At 39.1% G+C, this 25,000-nt stretch overlaps 1 protein-coding gene and 1 pseudogene across 2 annotated transcripts; one reads left to right on the top strand and one right to left on the bottom strand.

The window, feature by feature from the left end:
• Positions 1-237: 237 nt before the first annotated feature.
• Positions 238-20,488, top strand: LOC138024956 (uncharacterized). 2 transcript variants are annotated; one of them, XM_068872162.1, is made up of 7 exons: positions 238-386; positions 8,413-8,539; positions 14,892-14,977; positions 15,924-16,022; positions 18,085-18,115; positions 19,442-19,525; positions 20,225-20,488. In XM_068872162.1, the coding sequence occupies exons 1-6, from the start codon at positions 309-311 to the stop codon at positions 19,486-19,488; spliced, it is 468 nt and encodes a 155-aa protein (XP_068728263.1). In that variant the 5' UTR covers positions 238-308; the 3' UTR covers positions 19,489-19,525; positions 20,225-20,488. The 2 variants fall into 2 exon arrangements, with proteins under 2 accessions (XP_068728263.1, XP_068728262.1); XM_068872161.1 differs by having other exon boundaries at positions 18,085-18,135.
• On the bottom strand, positions 10,655-12,338 carry LOC138024023 (uncharacterized; annotated as a pseudogene).
• Positions 20,489-25,000: the final 4,512 nt, after the last annotated feature.

The raw sequence follows: 25,000 nt of genomic DNA, 5'->3' as shown, positions 1-25,000 counted from the left end.
GCGAGACAAAGTTACCACAGAATTTGCCATTTTGGTTTTCGGAATTTTGCATTTTCCTGGATCCAGCTTTTAATAAAAAAGTAGAATTACCGGAAGCGATCAATGACTTTGGGAAAAGTGACACCAAGAATTTATTATCAGTATTGTGATTGGCTGCTGGATGGCAGCAGTGTTAATTAACTCTGATGGCAGCTAAATGTGTGCGTGCTCTGTTTGGTTCCCGTAACCTATCCAACACGCCATCACATTGAAGTTTTTTCATTTGCTGTGGAATTGCGAACTACGAACTACGAAGAGCAAATATCGCAATGGCTGTCTTAGTACGCACTTGTTGCTGCGGCTGTGGTCTGAGGATTGGAGTTTTTCTGATTGCCATTTGGAGCGTGGTGAGTGAAAGTTGGCATGAGTTTTCTCAACGGTTTTCTTCGTCTTGCGTTTAAGATAGACGAAGTTAAATTCTAGTGCGTAATTGCGTAAAGGCCCCGCAATAACAGAACTTCGTTGGAGATAATTATTAGTATTGGGTTTTCAGAGTACGTTTTCTGTCAAAGTTTCTCAAGTCACTGTATACTATTCATCAAGGCGTTGAGTCAAAGGGCGTCGAAGATATTCCGGTGCAAGAAATATGCAGGAAAATATGTTTCACTATAATATTTCCTGTTTTATTTTGTAAATACTTAGGACTTTGTCTTATTTACGTCGAAGAGACAGCTTCTTTCATGCACTTAAGCGTATGTAGGTCGTATCGAAGTGTAATTACTGGGTTGCCAAACCCAGTCGGAATCTGCGTTTCATTTGTTGGTTTTATTTTCACTGGGTTGCCATAGGCAATCCAGTTAGAAAATGCGTTTGCTTTTTTATTCATTTTTTAGTTCTTTTTTAAATTTCCGTGTCATGAAAACTCTTGCTTGTCACTCCCCTGCTAAGTGGTGTCTTTGTGCATAGAGTCTTCTGTGCGTATTTTGTTAGGTTTAAGGGGGCTGGGGTAACGCATAGATTTCTCTGGTTCACACCGGAGGACTTTAATTAACCTTCAATGGCTCGAAAGTCATTGTAACGCGGATGGCGTTATATATAGTGCATCTTTAAACAAAATATACCCTTATGGAGCTCAAGAATGGAACTTCAATAGGATAAACAAGATCTGGAATCTTAAAAGGGACGAGTAATGGACTTCGACAACAATCTTTTGCCCGTCGAGTCGAAATCAAAGTGAGCTGTATTTCTAATATTTTGCCAAGTGTGCTGTTTTGTACAACACTGAAACCAAATGAAAAATTCTCTGGTAACTCAGTATGGGTTCAACAAAGACAGACAAGGAATCCATAAAGTGAATCTGCTATCTCATCTGTCTCGCTATTTGTATTTACTTGTTCTCAACTCTGCACAGTCTTCCGGTTACAATTGGAAATTTCACTAATTCAGTGGCGTCGAAAGTCATTGTAACGTGAATGACGTTTTAGTGGATCTTTAAACAAACTAGAAGCCGCCAAAAAGCTTACTCTGGGTTGCCTGTGGTACGCCTTACACAAAAAAAGAAGGCACTGAATTTGGTGGTATTGAGCTGCAGCGTTCCAGTTATTTTTTCAAGTGGGGCGTCATTAAGACCATTTGAGGGGTCACCCACATGTCGCGCCAGCAGAGGCCCTTTGGCTCACACGTTCACACGTTTAATTATTTTGTAATGTCCTGTCCCATTTTTAGGTCTTTTAGATTTTTAAAGCTTTGGTAATAAATTCAGTTTAAAGATAACAAAACACGCTCTTGAGTAAAATTCACACATTTCTTCTTTAAATAAATAGTCTGCAAAAAACTAAATGCAAATTGCTCTGACGGACGTTTTCCAGCATGCCTTGCAGTTGCACTAAGCAAACGTTTATTGCACACACTAAGAAAGGACTGAAGGTGTTGTTTCCGCTTCATAATGTCTAATCTGATGCCAGGTCAAAACATTAAAAAAATTTCCCGGAGTTCCTAGACGTATCCGAAGGACGTGTTTGGAAAATACTATCAAAACTCATTCCCTTTAAATGGTGTGGCCCTGACAGGATTCCCAATTGGCTTCTGCGAGAATACGCGACCTTATTGCTCTTCCTGTAAGCAGAATTCTCAACGCATCGTTTAAAGAGCAACATCTACCTCGTTCGTGGAAATTGGCTGATGTAACTCCGCTTCCTAAGAAAAAACCTGTAAAAATCTTAAAGAAGGATCTTAGACCCATTTCACTCACTCCATTTGTCTCGAAAGTAGCAGAGGAGCTCGTGGTACGCGATTACATCATGCCTGCCGTTCTAAATAAACTCGATATGAATCAGTATGGCGCTGTACCAAAGTCTTCCACCACCCTCGCTTTATTGGACATGCTTCATGATTGGTCTAAGGGTACCGACGGAAATAGTGCTACTATAAGAACTGTTCTGTTCGATTATCGTAAGGCTTTTGACTTCATCGACCATAGCATTCTTATAAGGAAATTATGTAAGTTAAACGTGCCAAATAGCATAATTAAATAAACTGGATTATCTACTTTTTGTCAGACAGATCTCAAAGAAACAAACTTGGTGAGGGATGGGTATCTGAGTGGGGATCAGTCCCCACGGGCGTCTCCCAGGGAACCAAACAAGAGCCTTGGCTTTTTAAAATTATGATTAATGACCTTGTAGTCGAAAATGCTCACTCATGGAAATATGTAGACGATACCACCATTTCCGAAACGGTGGCGAAAGGGGAGCTTAGTAATGCACAGCGTTATGCAGATAAAGTAATGCAATGGTCACTAGAAAACAGAGTCCAACTGAACACTGAAAAGTGTAAAGAGATGCAAATATCTTTTACAAAGTCCCAGCAAGAATTTGAGCCCATTGTCATCAATGGCGATACTTTGGAAGTAGTAGAAAATGTAAAGCTTTTGGGTCTTAATATTTCCAGTAATTTGACCTGGAATATCCATATTAATGAAATTTTTAAGAAGGCCTCTAAGAGATTATATTTTTTGATTCAACTTAAGAGAGCCAATCTTTCTCGCACTGATCTAGGGCTTTTTTACTCTAGTTGTATTAGATCAATCATGGACTATGCGGTACCGGTCTCTCACTACAGTTTGCCTAGAATATATCCTAGATATTTTTAAAGTGAATTCCTTTTATACTGCAAAATTTATGTTTTCCTATCACCATCCTTTGCTCCCTTCGCCCTTTTTAAATTTATTTCTGACTAGCGGTCAAATTCATAATTATTATACCAGATACTCCGATTATTTTCGACCTCATACCTGCCGAACTAATATCAAACAATTCACTATACCCTTTCGGGGGCCAAAGATATGGAATGTTTTGCCATCATCAGTTACGTCTTCCCCTAGTCTATCTACCTTCAAAAGAAAGCTTTTTGATTTCCTAAGTTAATGGTATGAAACGTGCGACTCTTTAATGTCCTTATAGTCTTGCCACCGTATGTTAATAATAAGCCTCAATACAATGTCTTTACTAGTCTTGCAGTCCTAACACATCTCTGAGGGGACCTCTCACTGTAAGCCCTTGGGTTTTCTGAGGTCTCCTCGCCACTTCTTATTTCTCTTCTTCTTCTTCTTCTTCTTCTTCTTCTTCTTCTTCTTCTTCTTCTTCTTCTTCTTCTTCTTATTATTATTATTATTATTCATTGTAAACTTATGTAAGATTCTATTATCTTCTATTATTTTAGTCTATTATTCACTGTAACTTTCTATGAATGTATGTGGTGAATAAATAAATAACCAATAACCAATAGATATTTAATGCGAGAATTAGAACATGTACAGAAGAGAACAATGTCCATCATCTGTCCTGGTCATGGCTATCATGAGGCCCTCGATATTATGAACTTTAAGGAATTAGCCATCTATTATGACGAAATGTGTGAGACACTTTTCGACACGATTGTAAATGACAACAATCATCCCCTTTATAAGTTACTACCAGCAACGCATGAAACTATTTATTTGTTAAGGGGCGAGCGACCATTTAACGTACCACGCTTCAAAACGACCATTTTAAGAATAGTTTTATTATCTCTTCATGTCACCACGCTTCAAAACGACCATTTTAAGAATAGTTTTATTATCTCTTCATGTCTTAAAGCGATCTCAGCTTAGAGTTTCCGTTTTTAGCCGAGTGGACCCTTTTAATAATTAGATACTATTAGTTAATAATTAAATGAATGTAACTTTTTTATCTTCATTATGTAAGTAAATACGCAACTGAGTTTTTTAACTGCTATGTATTTATGAATAAATAAACTTCAAACTTCAAACTTCATTGTTTGGCTTTGCGTTTGCACCAGAAAAAGGCAAGCCAAACGACAGATGAAGAAAAAAATAACATATTTTTTTATATATAACTCTGAATCGAATTCTCATCGAAAGATTAACGACAATCGATCTTAAAAACACGAAAATTTCTGCAATCTCTAACTTTTATGAATAAACAGAAAGGTCACGATGCTTTGTCAAAAGAAAGAAATTGATCACGTGCTAGGCGTTACAATAAAGGTGCACGTGATCACCTTGTGTCAACTAAATGAACTACGGGAAAGAATGTCAATCGTTTGTCGTTTTCAGAGTAGAACAACGTACTTTTTAGCCAAGAAACTTCCGTCGTTGGTTTTTAAATTTTGCTGTAATATTTAACTGAATATTTAGATTTCATCTGTCGGGTCAAGAAGCCTTTTTTGTCGGGTTCCTGAGAAACGTTTCTATTTTGACTTAGGGTGAACTATTTACACAATCGAGAGGTTGAGTGGCCATGTAATACAAATCCAAACATCTATGAGATACAAAAACAGACTTGCAAATTATCGCAAATCACAATGCTGACAAGCACAAAAGCAGAAGAAATGGTTAAGTGAATATGAAGTTTGTTACTATCTGAATGTTTTTGGGTTAGAGTAAAGTGGTATATGGTCATGCAAATTATGTAATTTCACGACACTCAAAATTCGCAAAAAGCGTGAGTTTCGTGTAAACAATCTTCCCATGCTTTAGCAAGTCGTAGCAATAAATTGGATTAACCAGGAAGTTAAAGAAATATTGTTGGCTTCCCAAATAAATTTCATCTTACACTACAATGACAAAATCATTTGTAAGAGAAATAAAATTCCTGTCTCCTCGCGTATCACATTTCAACGCACGTATGCAAATTTGTTAACTCATTTTCACCGCGATTCCCAGGAAATTTTTCTTCTTTGATTACGGCTCGACGGGCGACAGATTGTTGTCGAAGTCCATTACTCGTCCCTTTTAAGATTCCAGACTTTTTTTTTCAGCGCCTGTCTTGTTCAGTATCCAATTGACTTTCCATTATTGAGCTCCATAAGGGTATATTTTCGCTTTTATTATTTCTTTCGCTTTTATTCTTTACACGTTTTTATCCGTTGAAGACAGCAGTTCAGTCTGTCGAAAGCTCATATTCTTTTTAAAACTTTTTACTAGAGAACGCTTATACTTATTTCTTATCATGAATCCTGGTAACGGATCTTTAATATTTTTAGGGTATATTTTGTTTAAAGATACATGACTTTCGACACCATCGCCGGTTAAGTTAATCATTCTACTGTGTCCACCAGAGAAAACTACGCATTTCCCACTACCCTCTCGATCCTAAGAAAATACGCGCAAAAGGCTCTATGCACAAAGACACCACTTAGCAGGGGAGTGACAGGCAAGACTTTTACCGACACGGAAAAAAAAAAACGAAAAAATAAAATACAATAAAACCAACAAATGAAACGCAGATTCCGACTTGGTTTGCCATACTGGCACCCAGTAAATGTATCCTCATGGAGCTCAAGAATGGAAGGTCAATTGGATGAACAAGACAGCGTTGAAAAATAAATATCTGGATTTTAAGCGACGGGTAATGGTCTTCGACAACAATTTCATTTTTCGCCTTTGGATATCAAGTGAGCTTTGTTTCTAATATTTTACTAACTTGGTATTATATAAAACACTGAAATCAAATAGCAATTTTTTTATGGATTTAACAAACGTTGAAGGACTCGAACGCCTTGAATGCATCACAGTGTTTACTCAAGTCGCATCTTAGTTGTTTGGCAATTTACATTTACCGGTATTTTGTACTCAATTCTGCAAAGGTATAAAAAATTTGGAAATGTGACAATGAAGAATTATTTGAATGAAAGTTGTTGTCTCTTTTGTTCTTCATTATTTACGGTCAAGGTTCTTTCGAAAAGGGTTTGATGTGAACTGTCAAAAATTTATTTAATTGCATATGCGTTGTGACACCGATTGTGTCTCTTGTTTGCACGCACGCAATTGAAAAGGAAGGTTTTTTGCCTCTAATAGTAAATATGTTGTTTGTTTCAATTAATTTTTCGCTGGAAAAGGATTTTGCCGAGATATTTCCAGCCTTTGTGAACTTTAATATCATGTTGTGTAATTTGTGTAATTTTCGAGCTTAACAAAGTTGCATACCTGGGTTGAAATCTGATACGGGAGGATTTTTGTGGTATTGCTCTGTAAGCAGGAAGGGTTCACGAAAATAAACAGGGCTGTTGGAAGTGTGCTTGAGTTTCAACATAATGAGCCCCAAAATCAGCAAAAATTGTGATGCCGATGAATAATAAAGTAGCTGCTATTTCCAAAACGATGGAATTACCTGGGGATAAATAACCTCATCTTGGAGAGTTAATTTTTGACTTTGCAGAAACAATGGCCAAACTCAAGAGTTGGGCGATTGTGATCTTTGTGTTGAATTCACACATTTCTTGTCAAACTTTATAACACTTGAAAGAAAAAGAAAACTAACAAAAACCCGGTATCTTGCCATCATTTGACACAGATGCTTCACTGTTTCGCGAGTAAACATGCCGCGGTAACTTGATCACGGCGCTCGCTGAATTCGATGTCACCTTCGATTTTGCGATTTATTTGTGCAGCCAAAAGTAAAATAACAAAATTGAACGTAGCAAAACTCTCCCAAAATGTCCCGGAAACTTCCTTCTGCTCTTCCTAAAAACTGTGTATCAATATTTATTTACTTTTGCATCAATATTTGTTTTGCATAAAGCAAGCTAACATAATCTGTACCGTGCTTAGTTCGCATTTGTTAGCGTTTGCTCACTTACACTTGTGGTGGAAAGACGTTGTGAGGGAACTTGAAAATGATCAACATGTCAGCTCAGAAGCCAATGTTTCTCGATTCCCTTTTATTTTCTTCAATCTTTCTGGGTTCAGTACTTTGCTAGTAACCACATGTCTTTTCAGGGGGCTATTTACCTAAGACTTCTACCATGGCACTACAATGATATACAATACCAAAACAATATCGTGCACTGTTAGAGCTACCTATTACGCAAAGACAACTTGAATCTCCCAGAAGACAACACGCAGCTCAGTTGACAATATGGAATAAATCGCTGAGTTACTTCACTACCACGCGTAAGCAATGCGTGTCTATTTTCTCTAACGATGACAGGAATTTCTTCTTTCTGACAAATGATTAATTAATAGGTCGGTAGCCAGTTTTTTTAACCTCAGGAAAGGATCTGTTTCGTCGTATGAACGTGTGAGCCAAAGGGTCTCTGCTGATATGACTTCTGGGTGACCTCTTAAATGGTCTTAATTACCCTCGACTTGAAAAAATTGCCTGGAACGCTGCACGTGCCACGGGCAACACAGTGTACGCTCACGGAGCGTCTAGTTAGTAATTACCCTGACTGTGCGATTTTGTAATTTTTGCAGCTTATCATTCACTTGCCTACTCAAACAGTCCCAGACCGGACTGTAATAATCAAAATGATGTGTTAATGTTAAAGCATTATAAATTTGGATCGCAGTGATTTGCTGAGATAAAGCGCCCTATACGTTTAAAGCCTGCAGAAACTTCCCTGCATATTTCGTCAGTATGATTCAGTGACCACGAAAGCCGATATTGATGGTAAGACCGATGGATTTAGTGTCCTCAAAAATTATTGTCCTGATCATTTCATCATCAATTCTTACATCAACCGATTATCCAGTCGATTTTCCCAGACACGAAATGTTAAGAATCTTTTAGCAAGGTCTGTAGCCACTCGTCAGTCATTGTGACGAGGTTGATGTAAGAATTGATGATGAACTGATCAGGACTTGGGAAGTGAGAAGTTGTTTTTTCCCTATTACTTAGGAGGATCGTCTTGCTTCAGTACTTTGTCTTCCTGTTTTCGTACATCGGTAAATTTTAAGGGTTTCGGACTTACATGTAGATAAGCCGTTTAGTTAGCTTTTCCGTGAGAATGATGAGGGTTGAAGAGAGTTTTCAGTATTCTGGCCGTGCGAAATTGAGGTAAGAAGTTAAGGGAACACGACTTGCAGCCTGGGCTTGTTGGTTCGCACAGCGTGCAGATCCCTTTTCATTTTGTACTTATATCTTGTAATAGATCAGTGGAGGATTTGGGATCTATTCAGGCTTCCACAATTCAAGTGTACCTAAAAGTGCCCGTGAGGAGGTCAGGGAAGATTCCGAATTACAATTGTTACCGCCTGTCCCGTTGAAGTATTACGAGGGTAAGTGGGATGGCAATCCTTGCTAAATCAAACTTACAGTTAATAGAGCGGAAGAGTAGTGTTTAATTGCGAATGGCACGAATTCAACAGCAAAGTCATTTCACAAACAAGCCCCATCGCGCAAAAACTGTAAACAGTGCGGCGACGTCTCTCGAAAGTCCCAAAAACTTTTCGGGCCCGAAAAAGCCATTTGAAAAACTACCAACCGCTTATTTTAGAAGGCCTATCTTTAAACATGTTTTCAAAGTAACAAAAAGCAAACTGACTGTGAAGTTCGATGACTAAAATCTTCTCCGTTCTTGAGATACAAAGAGAATTGTGATACCCGAAAATAGCCCGTAAAGTTTCGGGACTTTCGAGAAACAAGCCCCTGGTTGGACCGGAAATCGAACTCAAAAACCGCAGTGAATTATAGCCATGTTCAGCAAAGGTTGGGCGACAAAAAGCGCCTACACCTAAGAATGAAAGAAAGAAAAACGAAGGACGGAGCAAGGGTAGGAAGGGAGGGAAAAATCTTGATAATCCAAGTTTACTCTGTGAAGGTACAGCTAAGAACGTCAGTCACGGAGAATGCAATCCCCTAACTAGATCTATCTTTACTCCGTCCTTATCTATGATTGACTCATTTTTCTGGCTGAATGCATCTAGTGAACCGAGGAGGTCAAAGTCGACGACATAATTAAATAGCATGATTCCTTACAGGAATAATGCCACTTTTCCTTCGATTTCCATGTTTCCAATTTTAATCCTTAAAACCTTTGGATAAAAATAGAGAGCTCAAACAAAGACGACGCAAGTGACGAAAAAGTCATGAAAAATGTAGATTTGCTTGAATCTAATACTTTTTGCAATTATTTCAAGTCGTATGGCATGCAAAACGTGTACATACTTTCCAGGAATAAAATTGCCAGGAACTTTGTTGATATTTAGAACATGCGTAGTGGTCAAAGCAACTAAAGCTTTGGCGTTGCCTCGAATTGGGGTTAGGGCCACTACCTCAATAAAAATAGACAGTCGAGGAAAATTCAGTACAATAAAGAAGATAAGTGGAAAAGAAAGTCAAAGATTGTATATGTTTGTATGTGTTTTTAATCACGTAAATCACATATTCGATTTCTGTATTGCCAGCATGGTTGTCCTCATGATGTAGTGGTTATCACACCCGAGTAGTAACGGGGAGAGGTGGATTCAAATCCACCCCAGGGCGAGTTTTATTTAAAACCCTTATTCAGTTAAAAATATAATAATTTAGGGTGTATACACCGAATGCAAATATGGCGGATCACTCGGACGGCCCGGGTCTACTTGCGCGAAAGCGAGGCTAGTGAGGCCTCGCGTTTGTTTTGACAACGCGTCCTTTGAGTACGAGTCCATAGAGTATTTCCTTTGTAATCGTTCTGTTCTGTGCTTTTTCGATATGGTTACCAGTTTTTGCGTCCCTGAATGTAATCAGAAAGGATAGAAGACGTCCACAGGAGAGAAAGTTTCTTTCTTTGAATTTCCACGCTCTCCTCTGAGGAAAAAAACAGTGGATTCACGCAATTCGCCTTGAAGAAGGAAAGGAGTTTAAGATTGTCGATGGAACAAAAGTTTGTTCGCTGCATTTTAGGCGTGAAGATATAAGAAAATCATTTAATGGACGGGCTTATGTGGTTGCTGGTGACGTTCCAAGCAGATTTGCTTGGTCAGTTCCTTCCCCGAGGAAAAGAAAAGCTCCTCCGAAAAGACATCCTCTGCCTCCGAAGAAGAAATTGTTCCTCTGAGTTTATTTAGTGTTGTAAACCAAATGTGGACTGTTTGCGCTTTCCTATGCAACACTCAGGATTCACTCATATCTAATATCACATGATCTGTTTATGCTATATTGTTTTACTAAGTCAATGTTGTTGTTTACATTTATCTTAGTTGAAATATCTTTCAAACCAGTGTTGTTTTTGTCTCTTTTTGTGTTTAAAACATGATATTTAGAAACATGTAAAATCATAAATCAAACTGGTTTGACAAATTTAAAACCAGAATTAGATATGAACAGTAGTTAATTGTTTTGATGTTTAAATACCCTACCTTGGGGCTCACCATTTAGTAAACATACATGTTAAGAACAGTGATTTTGCCTTATGCTCTTGGTTCTCTAGCTGCTGTAGCTAGGAAGTGTTTAAAAAAATACAGTTTCAATGTGACCTTTAAACTGTTCCAAAAGTGAGGGTCAAATGGAATTCGCTCGATGCTCATTCCTTTACTGGTGTAGACGACGAAATCGCACCATTTTGCCCTGGTCACACCCATCAGCCCTTGCACTTGGACATAGTACTTATGGTGCGTTTAAGTTTAGGCTTTCCATCGGCTTCTTCCTTAAAAAAGCTGCCATCAGAGCATGCATCCAGGGGGGTGACTAAGTACTTGGTTTCTGGGCATTTGACCTCAGAAAGACAAAACGGATCAGAGCATCCAAGTATGGGGCATGCATGCTTATTACAAGTCCTGACTTAAAAACCTTCACTGGCTTGTTAATAGAGGACATATATTTCTGGTATTGTTCTAAGGCAATTGGCTCATATTTAAGTCCATGATTAGCATATCTTGACGAAAAAGGCTTTGGATTTATAAGATTTTTTACCAGAGATTCATGGTTCCTTTTTCCGTCCATTATAAGACCAAATTTGGTTTCCACTAAGGGAATAGAATCAGACGTTGCAGTCATAATCTGTGCTAAGGCCACATTTGGGTTCAATTCTTTCAAGGTTGCCAATAGTTTCTCTTCATCTGCCTTTTGCCCCCGGATATTATTCCTTGCCTCATAAAGTGTACATCTGACACCAGGATCTCGAGCTGATGATCTGGTCTGCTCCAGGTAGGTTTTTGCTGCAAGCACTTCCATTGCTGGTTGCGGATTAATAGAGTTTCCTCTTCCCTTCCTATGCCACTGCTGTAAAGAGGAAGTACATGCCTGCTTTGGCTGCATGTCTTCTTCGTTTTCAAGTTCATGGACAGTTTTACATTCATATAATGAGAATTTGCAAATCTTCATTAAGAGTGCTAATATATGGTTACAAACACCAACCTTCCCAGCAACGCAGGAGAATGAAGCATGTTTCACTTCCCCACTAAAAATGCACAATGCGACTTTTAAGTCGTGTGAGGCATCATTCTTCCGAAAGCTGTGATAGCAGTGTGACTGGAAATAAAAATAGTTCTCGTCGCTAGCTGCAGAGATGCTCTTTAAGTATTCGTCGTTCAGAAAAGTTGTCGCTTTCCGAATACTCGTTGGAACGGAGTGGGCTTTACTTGTCGGATCAATTCTCTTTCCAGACTTTGAAATATGGAGATTCATTTCGGCACGGGTGAAAAAGGGCATTCGCCGTATGTCTGCAGACCAGCCATATGAGGGGAAACTCAAAGGAATTTGAGTTGCGCAAATGCCGGAGTTGTCATCTTTGGTTTTATCCAAGCGTTCCTTGCGCTTTGAATATACGGAGTCAGGATCCGGATCTACTATATTTTGATCACGACCTTCTTTAATATATTCCTCAACCCTAAACAGAAGGAAAGATAACATAGTTTTAAAACTTTGGTTACCGCAATCATGTCCAAACCAGGCGCGAAATCGCCCCGAATTCGCAGTCGAAGCACAACCATCCTACCTTTTCACTAATTTTGCTTTTTTTTTCAATCCTTTCAATGTATCGCCTCTACATTTCAGCCAGAAACGAAGTTCTTCATTTTTTAGCGTGGCAGGCGATCTGCCTTGAAGAGAAGCTCCAGGAATATCGTCTTCTGTGAGGGAACGTGAAGCAGCCATTCGTGACGATCAAAACACAGGGAAAAGCCGGCCTCACTAGCCTCGCCCTCACGCAACTAGGCCCGGGCCGCCCAAGTGGTCCGCCATATTTGCATTCGGTGTATAGGGTCAGGGTTTCTCTCATATACTCTTTATATATATTTAACAATATTCTACGAGGGCGCGCTGGATATGAAGTGATAGATAACCTTCGAGAAGCGGCATTTTTTTCTCAGAGCTGCAAAAATGTTTTCAGCTCGCTTTATTGCTGACGCATTCCTTGATTGCGTGCCGCCTCTGGAACAAGATACCTTTGCATGTTAGGAAGGCCCCAAATCTTAAGAATTTTATGGCAAAACTAAAGAAACTTAAGTTGAGCCAGGACGAGTGTCGCTACAATTCCTGCTCTAATTAGATGCTATTATAAATTAATAGTATGGATAGGTAATTTTATTATAGATTCTTACTCTAGTATTTTCTTAATTTATATACTAATGTAGATACACGTACATTTTTGTAACGAGTCTTTTTTAGGCTCATCAATGTCACGTGTTTAAATAAAGTTTTTCAGTTTTCAGTTTCAGTTTCACCATGCAAGGTAGATATATGAACTGATAGCCTGTGTCCGGCGAGCCAATGAAATCTGATATCCGTAGTTCAGTTTTTAATAAAATTATGTACTACCTGTTCTAATAATTACTCAATGCTTTTGTAACGTGTAGAACTTCCTTTTTAGTTTTTATTTTCCAATAACTAAAGGACATGTACTGTTTTTTTGTTTTTGTTTTTCTTTTGAACTAGTAACCGTTTAATGGAGACGTTTAATTACCAATGGGATTGTTTTCCACAGCCTTGAAGAAATTGATTTAAATCTAGATAGTATACAGTTTGTTTGGGATGCTGGTCTGTATAGGTTTTGGTTTGCGGATTATCTAGAGCAATGCAATATCAACTTTAGCACGCTTAATTTTGTAAACAAGGTAACATATTTTCAGGTTACAAACATTCTCCAAAACTTCCAAGAGCTTATAATATATTGTTGTACTTCTTGAAGTTAATACAAAAAAAAAAAAAAAAGCTCTGATGCATTTGCTTTGTTTTGTCCTAACTGTAATTAATATAGAATGGCAAGCAGTACCCCAACTCATTATTCCATAGTATAGGTAAGGGTGAAGAGTTTGATATATACGGTGGCCCACAAATTAAAGAGTTGCTGCAAATAAAATAAAGTTACTGCAAATTAAAAAAAAACGTTGCTGCAAGTTCAAAACAGTTGTTGCAAATTTAAAGAATGTTGCTGCGCATTAAAACATCAAAAGTATGCACGCGCACTGAAGAAAAGGCAGGTACAAAACACAGGTCACAGGTCATTGTTTACCAAAACAGAGACAACCATAAAGCCCGCCGCACACGGTGAGGAAAGAGCTGAGCAAACTGCCTCGCGAGGTGGTTTGCTCAGCCATTTTCTCACCGTGTGCGGGGAACTTTTGGTGCAAAATTGGCCTCGCGAGGCCGGCCGTGAGGAAAAAAATCATACATGTTTAATATTTTTCGCCTTGCGAGGCAAATTCCTCATTGTGTGCGGCCATCGTGAGAATCGGGTTGAGCTTGTTCAATGAAGCTTCCAGTAAAAATACATGGCATTCTCACGTGACTTCAGTGACGTCGGAATTTCTTCCTCCGACACCATCTTGAACCGCTGGAGTCACGTGTGTATGCCATGTATTTTTATTGGATGCTTGATTAAACCAAGCTCAGCTCGATTCTCACGATGGCTGCACACATTGAGGAATTTGTCTCGCCGGACCAAAAATATCAAACATGCTTGATTTTATCCTCACGGCCTCGCGAGGCGAATTTCTCACCACAATTTCCCCGCACACGCGAGGAAACTGCTGAGCAAACCGCCTCGCGAGGCAGTTTGCTCAGCTCCATCCTCAAGTGTGCGGCGGGCTTAACAGTTTACAAATGCTAACATTAGGCCTAATTGGACCTAATTAGGTCTAATGTTAGCTTTAATGGATGCTTAGGAAAATTCAATATTGTTAAAACAATGGCCTGTGTCATAGAACTGTGATCTGTGACCTGTGTTTTGTACCTACCCTTCCTTCAATGCGCACGCATACTTTTGATGTTTTAATTTGCAGCAACTCGTTTTGTAAATTTGCAGAAACTTTATTTTATTTGCAGTATGTCCCTTGTGGGCCACCGTAAAATATAGGGCGCAATATAGGTGCTGAAGAATACCCATTGGAGCATAATGTCAATGCTTGGAGATCATACCTACCTCGTTGTTACGCGGAGTTCAACCGTGTGCCGCACGTGCAGTACGCCGGGTTCTTGATTTGAAACGCACGTGCCGAGCGTGCAAAAACATATTGTTTTTCCTCATTAAACGTCTTGTTTTTCTTTTTCTTTTTTTTTTTTTTTTCAACTAGCTCCCAATTTATTGCAAACGAATAGCTAGTGTTTTGCTCTTCTCTCTTTACTGTCTCTTAGAAATAATCGACAGTCAAGTGTTTTCTTTGAATCTCAACTGTTTTATTCTTTTTTTCTTTTATTGATTTCTTTTAGTTATTACCAACTTGCGCAAAGTCGACGCAGTTTTCAAAATTATTGTGCTTTTGACAAGCATATTACTTCTTGTAGCCTGCTGCTTGGTAAGGGCCTTTCAACCTACTCCTTACGCTAACATTCCTTTAACAGCGATCAAGCACTTGTTTTCAATCATTTTATGTATGCAAGACTTTTTCTCAATGTCAAACAAAAAGTGAGAACCTGGTTACATTTTTGTTTGTTCTTGATTTTCACATGACGTCACGGCCGCCATGTTGGAGTTCCTAAACAATGAAACAGTGCATGGCCATGTTGGAATCTCGATCCAATACTCCGGAAACTGAACCCTATTATTAGAGCGGTTTTCAATTTAGTGTCGAAAGAAATTAGCGTATTGCTTTGGTGTATGATTACTTCACTCAGTGATTGGCTCAAAGTTCTCGCGCCAGTCTTTTTCAACCAATCAGAAATGAAACCAAAACCAATCGTGTCTCGCGCGTGCACATTTTCCCGCGCTTTGTGTCGGCTACGTGTAATTACTTCGAGTTTTGAATGGTTTACTGGATTGTCTCTGTCCTTTTTGATCGGCCAAAGTAATTACTTTGGTTTTGGTTTTTACGACACTCGATTGAAACTCGCTCTATGCAAACTTTTTTCTTTTGTCTTCGTTAAAAAACATCGCTGTTGATCATGTCAGTAAAACCTAAGGATCTGTATTAACCCTGGCCTGGTAATTACTGTAGTATGGCAAATCAATATTTATTCATGTTTCAAGCATTTTTAAATAAAATTAGAGGTAATTATAATTGGCATACCAGTTCTTCTAACTTTTTCAAAATTTATTATGATTATGTAATGTAATTATGATAATGTATTAGGTAATCTTTAAGACTAGTCATTTGCCTGTAATTCTTTTTCTTCTTTAAGTTACACCTTTGTAACCTCGGACATGCTCGATTTTGTAATTCGATGTTAGAATTTAATAGTAAGACAGAGGCTCGACACTGTGAGCGACAATCTCAATTACACATCTCAATTCCACTTTTTCAGAAAAATCGCTTCTTGGTCCTTCCATATCTTGCCTGGTATGTGATTGTCCTCGGCTACAACCTGGGAGTGTGGATTTTCTATATAATTGTCTTGAAGTGGGTATGTATTTAGCTTCTGGGATAAATAACATAAAATATTACCTTTAAGTCAGATTCAACAAGACGACATCCTCCATCATAGTGCGCAATCTATTCACTTAGTATAGATAATCTCATGATTTCGCAGGCAATTTGGATTTAAATAAGCACTAGTGCAATTTGACATCTTTGAAAATTACAAGTGCTTATTTATTCCAAATAGCGTAAGAAAAATCATGTGATTACATACCTCTTACTAACCGAGTTTTCTCGGTCCGTACTGTAAGTTACGGACAGAGTTTTTCCCGTTGATTTATGGCCCGCCGGCTTCGCGCTTGGGCCATAAATCAACGGGAAAAAACGAGGATCCGTAACTTACAGTACGGACCAAGAAAACTCGGTTAGTAAGATATTTATTATATCTCTGAGGTTAATCCGGCGCGCGGGCAAGGAAACTACTCAAAGTCAAACGGAAGGTTCAACTGCCACAAAGATTGCCGTGCCAAAATTCCAAAAACTAAATCTTCTTGGCTGTTAAGTTTGAAATAGTTGCTTGCAAGATTCAAACAGTTTCCAGTACAAGTTTATGCAACAGAAATGACATGAAAAACTCGCTAGATGATGTTTTATCGAAATTTTAAATTTAGCGGGCTGTACAGCGGGCCGTACTGTAGAATACGGCCCGCTAATTTAGCCAATTACAGCGCCCGTACTATCTGAGAGATATAACAATTAATAATATCAAAACTACATGACCTTGAAGCGTGTAACTTGCAACTCTTTTCCTTAGAACAAAGCTGGGGATTTATAACACCAGTTTTATGCCCAAATATGGACAAAAATAAGATCCAACTTGCACGCACGGGAAAATGCGCGAGATACGTTAAATCCAAATAATTAAATTTTTAAACTTAAAACACCCAGCTCTGAACGAGAATTAAACCCTTCAAGATCATACGCTTCTTGTAATATACATGAAAAAATTCGCCATAAATTGCGGCATTCAGGGTTCGCATTTAATTTCCAAACAGATTTGATTGGTTCTTACCAAACCCTATTGTTTATTAGCCAATCATAATCCAGAATTTCGACGCGTAATTTGCACTTGTGGTACACTTTTTGCACTGATGTTATACTGGAACTGAACTGCGAGTGAAATTAGGGAATAATTTCACTTGCGTTTTGTCCAAAGGCGAAGGACCTTATTTGATTTTGGACAAAACGCAAGTGAAATTATTTCCTAATTTCATGAGTATACCATTTTATTAGCTATTAATATCATGGGTGATAAATTGATTGCGTTCATAAGACGAGGGTTCGTTTCAAACCTGGACGCCACTTTGGTACTGTTGGAAAAGTTGCCATGGCAACATTGTAATTTCACATGTGAAATTATAAATTAACGCTGACATCTTGGGCCAAAATTAATGAATAATTTGTCATTAGAGTGAGTTTCAATTGAGTGTCGTAAAACCAAAACCAAAGTAATTACTTTGGCCAATCAAAAAGGACGGAGACAATCCAGGAAACCAATCAAAACTCGAAGTAATTACACGTAGCCGACACAAAGCGCGGGAAAATGTGCATGGACAAGCCACGTTTGGCTTTGGTTTCACTTCTGATTGGTTGAAAAACTTGGCGCGCGAGAACTTTGATCCAATCACGTCACTGAGTAAGGTAATCATAAACCAAAGTAATTACCTAATTACTTTTGACACTCAATTAAAAACCGCTCTATTAGACCTGAAAATTGTTTCGAACAAGGAAAGCCGTGAAAAGCTCAGTAGTTTCCGTTCCTTCTCGGAATTGTACAATGCTCAATCAGTGTGCATCAGAAAATCGGCTTAGTACTAAGACTGCCACATTTTTGAAACTGCAAGGGGTCCATGTTAATCCCTGTGTTGCTCGTATTGACCGAAAGAATTTCAACCTCCGTGGACGGGAATGACTGAATACTGTACTCTCTACTAGTTAGCGCATTCAAGCTAATGCACTGTTGAAGTCACTTTCAAGTTGGCTTTTGTTTTCTTTTGTTGATTATGTGTAACTTATCCTTATTATGTATGTTGTGTTGTTGTTTTCAGGCCGCTGTCTCTGCAATAGTCATTGTCTATGGTATGTCCTGTGTGCCTTCGGTAGGTGCACCTTAGGGTCTTTCTGCAGGTACCGGAAAGCATTGTATTTTTTGGTCACTCCGGATAGTTGTTTGGTTTTCTGTCTTTTGTTTGTTTTGTTTTACGTAATCTCTGCTCCGGTACCTGCAGAAGTAACCGTACCATGCAACGTTGAGTTGAATGAATTCCACATTTGGCCACTATCAAAAATACCATAATACTCTTTGTTTGTCCTTCCAGAATTTTGCATAAGCTTTGTTTCCATTTTCTTTTGGGACCATTATAAGTCCCAAGAGAAAATAAAAACGATGCTTATGTCATTATGGTATCTTTGATAGTGGCTAATTGAGTAGATCTGCCGAGATGTTTTGTATACTTACCGGTACATAATTATATAATTAATTTGTAAAACAATTAGGATAGTACGCGCACTTTCATTGGTCAATAGCTGTGTTTAGATAAGAATATGTAACTGACGGCTATGACATCACAATTTTGTTTGGTTATGTGTTATCAGACACGCGCTTTGATTGTCTGGTAGGAAATAAGAGCGTGTACCAAGAAAATCCCTTTCAAGTAAAAAAAACACCATTTTCCTTCAATTGTCGAATTATTTTTGAGAAATATTTTATAAAAGCAATACAGGACTTTTTCCCGCGTTAGTTAGGAATATTGGGTTTGCATAACTGTCTCGAATTTTCCGAACCTCCCCGGAGTTTAGAAGAGGCGATGTAAACACGGGGAAACTCTTCTATACACACACACACAAACATCAGACACGCAAGATCATTGAAACGCTCGAAATCAGTAAGCAAAACACTGAAACCATCATGAATGGTTGTATTGGACGTGTCCTGACCATACACTAGCAGGCTTAATGAACCTTATCAAAGACCATTGTTCTTTACTTGTTATATATTCTGTCTTGTAAAATAACTTATTTGTCACTGAAGAAAGCCCTAACCGGCGAAACATTTGACGTTCGATTATAATCAATTTGCTTTAAGAAGTCTTCATAAGTTAATTAATATTTGGGCAAAGTTGTCACCTTGTCACCTTGAAAGAAAATTTCCCGGGAGGCCCACGCCCTAACCACGTAAGTCACCTCTTCGATGGCTGTGTTGCCGGCATGTTTGCCCTCCCGGTGGTGTAGTGGTTATCACACCCAACTAGTAACGGGGCGACGTGGGTTTAAATCACGCTCAGGGCAAATTTTGCTGCAGGAACTGAATTTTGCTGCAAAGTAGTCAGTCACTCTGTGCAATCTTTTTTTTTTTTTTTTTGCTTCCAATTCTCATTGTTGGCGCTTTTTCATTCCATCTTACAGATTTATTTTCTTATCGTGGTGTACTCGTTCCACGAAGCTCTTCGTGAGGACCCATCTGGTGTATCCGCGGGATATGGTCCCCCGGTAAGGAATTAAAAGGGCGGTTCGTAATTGACTGTAAAGATAACTTCGCGATTTGATTTTAGATTACTACAATTGGCGTAACTAAAATGCTTCACTTCATATCTATAAATAAATAATTTATAAATGATTAATTATCTGACAGCTCCCTCCAGAGGCTTTTTAGGGCCAAAGAAAGTGATGCTATAAACACGACAAATTTCTAGGCATTCCAACATTAGTGAGGAGGACTAGTAGGTTCAACCTTTCCAATAGCAGGACTTGATTTCAATTCCAGTACACTTGTTACGCAGATACGCTGCTTCCAAACCGGTGCGACCACGGGCAGACCACCCTCTGTTGATGTGGTTGTTATTGATCTTGTCCCAGTTGTTCGAAGGGTGGATAGCGTTATCCACCTTTTGGACAACAGAGGGTTGCGGGAAAGAAATACAGAGGAATATAGATCGATAACAACCACGCCAACATAGGGTGGTCTGCCTGTGATGGTACCAAGCGAGGCCCAAAGCAACATCCACTGTAACCTATTTGCATTCTTTTTCCCGCGCTCAGCGCAGTGAGCGCGTATTTTCCTCGTGCCGTGCTAAGGTCAGATTCCTATCGTTTCATCGGTATATATCGTGATTGTGCGAAGTAATCAGTCTTGTTAAGTTTTAGTTTTACTGCTCAAAATGCAAATCTTTTTTTTTTTTTCATACTCAGGGTCAAGCTGCTAGCGGAGCTCCTCCTGCTGTTGTACCGTATAAGCCATTCGTTTAAGCGTACTCATTATGAGTTCTCTTTCCTCTGGTGCCTTTTATAAGTGTCAAGTTACCATGAATTTTAGGCACAGATAAAAGCACTAAAAAGCGTGTTCTCATGCACTGAAAGTTATAACATTTGTGATTTTTTTTTTGATTTGTTTGTTAACTTTGTTTCTAGTTGGGATTTGTAACATTTTGCAATAAAGTCGTAAGGTGGCACCCATATGTTTTGTTCAATATTTGAGTTGGGAGAGACAGCCCGCTATTCACTAGTGTCGACGCAATCACAAGGGCAAGAATAAGTAGCTTATGCTATTTGAAAACGAACGTTGACATAAGAATAAGTAGGGTCTTTCTGCAGGTACCGGAAAGCATTGTGTTTTTCGTCACTTGGGATTAGTTTTTATTTAGAGCTAATTTGTTTTCTGTTTTTCGTTAATCTTGTTTTACGTAATTTCTGTTCCGGTACTTGCAGAAGCTGCCCATAACCACTATGGCATTTTGTTTAAATGCTCAGACGCAGGGAATTTGGAACGAGTGCTTTAAAAGCCCATTTCCGAGTTGCTGCATGCCTCAGTTTCAAAGCGAGTCCTGGTGCACAACCATTCAAATAGAAACGAGTTACGTATTCTTGTGCAAATCAAACTCATTTCCCTTACAGTAGTTGAGGACTAAGACTCACTTCGAAACCGAGACAAACAGCAAGTTAGCCCCTATGGCCTCGTTCAAGGTTAAATATTCTTTTGAATTGTACGTTTGAAAACGAGGCCACAAGGGCCGATTTGCATGGAAACAAAAGAATACTAAAACGGAGGCCATTTTGGAATAAGGTGAATGCAGGGAATTTGGAGTTAACCTGCATTTTTCCGTGGGGTTTTTTATGCGACTGCTCTTGGTACAGAGACTTCGTGGATAGTATTCGAAGTAGGATTCCAATTCGGAATCTCGTCATTCAGAGGCGCCCGCGATAACCACTATACACCACAGGCTTCGTAATATATAGTGGGAGAAATCGTTTTTAAAGAATTATGTGCGTAACAGGAAACGAGTTTTTGAGTTTCCGCAAACAACGCAATGTCCGGTTAGCGCATGACTTGGTAACAGATCTCACTGGGCTAATTGCATATTTTTATTATTCTCCCGGTATTGTTGCAAAAAAGCATTGAATATTTTTAAATATCATCGGATAAACTTGTAAAGCATCTGTTTACTGGTCTTGATTGGAATTAATGCCGTGAACAACAGCTTTAAATATAAACAAAATTAATATTCTACGATCGCACTTAACTCTATGGTTGGGTCACCACCATGGCCGTAGCAAGAAAAAATTATGACTGATGAGGCAATGTCCATGTGTAAATCGTTTGTTTTTTTGTTTCATCAGAAGAAACGAAACTTATCTATTTAGACTTCAGGGAGAACCATTTACATCGTGAGGTAGTGTGGCCAATCAAAACAGAGTTTGTAGCTGAACATCCGACACGAGGTGCAAAATCAAACTTGTGAACACGTGAACCTGAAGTATTTGAAATCATGATGGCGACAACCAAAGTACCGATAGAGGCTGGTTCGACCCCCTTTTTACCTCCATTAGAGAGGAGTCAATTTTTAACGATATGCAAGTCGTTAAATAGTGAGATGTGACGCACGAGGGATGAGTAGGGAATGACGTCACACACAGGATGACGTCACAGGACCCAGTTCCCTTACGGTTTGTAACAATAGAGAAAGGATTGGAGATCCGTGTATCAGACGTCCATTACGTTGGTAAAAGAGGGTGCAGAGAGGAAAGTCGTAAAAGATATAGAGACATCACGCACAGGGATTGGTCGAGATAGATGACGCCACTGGACCCAGACCCCTCACGGGGTCATAAGAGAAATTGGGTTATTTTGACGACTAAAACGGTTTAAAGAGAAACTTTTTTCCGTGGGATGGCATGGGCATAACACGGTACCAATCCGGGTGCTTTTCTTTTTATTCGTGTTTATTATTTTTATTTTTCATTGTAGTCACAAATCTGCAATGTTTTATTGACTTTCCCGTGTCCCGAAGGAGTGTATCGTTTCTCCCAACTCACAATTTGAATTCGGGCTCTTTCGCATGAAGAGCACATACATTATTCTTTCACCAATGTAACAATCATTGAATATTGGAGATGATTACAGTGTATTTAAAGTATTGAGCGCAATTTCGAGGATGGCGGCTACATTTTCAGCCTTCAGATTTACAGTTTGATCCAAAGAAGCAAACATTTGCTTTTCTAGCTCATTCTTGGAGTGGATGAGGCATTAATTTGATGGAACAGGGATAAATGGAAGTTGCAGGCCGCGAACGGTAGTGATTTTACAATCATTTAAATTTAGAACAAGACAGCTGGGGGCGTATACATGGATGCACTAATCGGGATATTCTGATTGTGTGAAATGAATAGACCAATTTCGATGTATTAAAATTCAGTCCTAAACAAAAGACATCATCTCGAGGCTCTGGGGAATAAATATAAGGATTTGTATGAGTTTATTCCCCAGAGCCTCGAGATGATGCCTTTTGTTTTTGACTGAATTTTAATATATCGAAATTGGTCTATTGCTGTCACCGTTTCATTTTAAAGGATAATGCTTGTAATTGACATGTTATCAGAGAAGCGATATGACAAGCAAATGTTTTGAGCGGACGAAGACAATAATAATTATTGTTTATGTCAGTAAGATAGTAAACACGAACACACTCAATATAAATGTGCCCATTCTAAAGAGTTTGTTTAACTCTAGCTATCTTAGCAGTCAAAGCGTCTGTTAGCCCTTTCGGGTCTTAAGGGGTTAACAACTGTTTTTTACAATAAATAACTCAGCTTCGTTAAATCACAGAATTATCTTTCTGGTAATCTCTAGTCATTTTCCGAAGTTTACCCGTAGTTGTAGTTCCCTGTAACTGGACAATTTGTGTTGACTCATTGACTTATTGTGCGAACTCGTCCCGGTCCCCCAAGAGCTTTTAGTCTGCCGTGGTACTGTATTCTCCGCATTACGGTCTATCAAGGTGAAAAAATCCTCTGGCCCGGATCCTGTTCCAGGAGTTGTTTGGAAAGAATTTGCTTTCGAACTGGCTGATGTTATTAGAGATCTCTATATTAACTCATCCTTGGAACAAGAGGTTGTCCCAGTCCAAATAAGGAGTCGATTGTACATCCCTTACCCAAGTGTAACCCCCCAAAGTCAGTAGAAGAGGACTTAAGACCGATTACCCTTACCTCGCATTTAGCGAAAGTAATGGAAGGATTTACCCTGAACTCCTTAAGTAAGCAGGTTATGGACAAATTAGATCCTAAGCAATTCTCAATTAATGGAAAGTCCACCGTCCAGGGACTTGTATATCTATTACATATTATCCTAGCATCACTTGACAGAGGAGACAACTATGCGCGCATTTTCTTTGCCGATTTTTGTAAAGGGTTCGACTTGGTCGATCATAACGCCCTCACTGAAGAACTTAAGCACTTAAATGTCAGCCAATGTCTCATTCGGTGGATTGGGGCGTTTCTCTCGTTTCAGGCCTCAGCGTGTTATGTTAAATGGCTCCTTGTCGCCTCCCGTTTTTCCCAACAGGGAATACCGCAGGGCACTAGGTTCGCACCATTGTTGTTTGCTATCTTGGTGAATGGATTGGCGAGTTTCTGGCCATGTCATGTTAGGTATGTCGACGATACCACTGTATTTGAGATCATTCCCAGGTGCTCGCCAAGCTATTTGCCTTGTATGGCTGACCATATTTGCCAGTTTGCCACTGAACGGGGGATGCGCCTCAATCCCAAAAAGTGTCGGGAAATGGTCATGACCTTTTTGCAGTTTCAACCCACGCAACTCGGTCCCTTGCAGTTAATGGTCTCACGTATATTTTATTACCACACAGAGTATGTTCATGGTGGCAGGCGAGAATTCCATGGGGAATTAAAAGACAACATCAAGCCTTGAAAACTGTGTCGGTGAAATCGAGAATTGAAAGTATGATCCACTCTGCCTTTGGATCTGCTGCGTTCAGTTAACCAATTGAGAGACAAGGGTGCGAGCTCATGGCTTACCGCAGTGCCTCTTGGCTTGGTGCTGAATGAACAAGAATTCAGAGACTCTCTGCGTTTAAGGTATAATATTCCTCTGTCCGACTTACCAAGCAAGTGTGTTTGTGGTGAGTAGTATACCGTCTGTCATGCCCTGTTACGCAAAAAGGGAGGGTTCGTGGCGCAGAGACACGATGTTCGTAACCCACTTACCTCAGTTGATGGCAAGGTTTGCACTAACGTTGAAGGCGAACCAGAACTACAACCTCTCGATAATGAGCGATTCAACCTCAGAAGCGCAGTAACAAGCCGGAGGCAAGACTGGACTTCAAGGCAGGGGCTTTTGGTCTCGTGGAGTTACAGCATTTTTCGATGTCAAGTAACGCATGTTAACCCCAATTGTAACCAGGGCAAGACGTTAAGGAGCAAAAGGAGGAGGAGGAGAATCAGGACGTTGAAATGGGATCTTTTTATTTATTTTTATTTTTTATTTATTTATTTATAATGTTTACAGGACGAACACTTACACTACTTACAATACTAATATTACACTTACATGCATCTACATTGCACTGCTCCATACTTACAGTATTTATACAAGCAAGCAGGACAACACTTACACTACTTACAATACTAGCATTCTAATTTTTTTTTGTATTCAATTAATTTGTTTTTTTT

The sequence above is a fragment of the Montipora capricornis genome, chromosome 11 (genome assembly GCF_036669925.1).
Source record: "Montipora capricornis isolate CH-2021 chromosome 11, ASM3666992v2, whole genome shotgun sequence".
Lineage (NCBI taxonomy): Eukaryota > Metazoa > Cnidaria > Anthozoa > Scleractinia > Acroporidae > Montipora > Montipora capricornis.
This window is presented reverse-complemented; position numbering and strand designations above follow the sequence as displayed.

Excerpts from the sequence above, each read along its gene's own strand:
- LOC138024956 (XM_068872161.1), top strand. The coding sequence starts at position 309 with ATGGCTGTCTTAGTACGCACTTGTTGCTGCGGCTGTGGTCTGAGGATT. Across the intron at positions 14,978-15,923 it reads TTCTTGTAGCCTGCTGCTTG|AAAAATCGCTTCTTGGTCCT; the intron begins GTAAGGGCCTTT and ends CCACTTTTTCAG. Across the intron at positions 19,526-20,224 it reads CCGCGGGATATGGTCCCCCG|GGTCAAGCTGCTAGCGGAGC; the intron begins GTAAGGAATTAA and ends TTTCATACTCAG.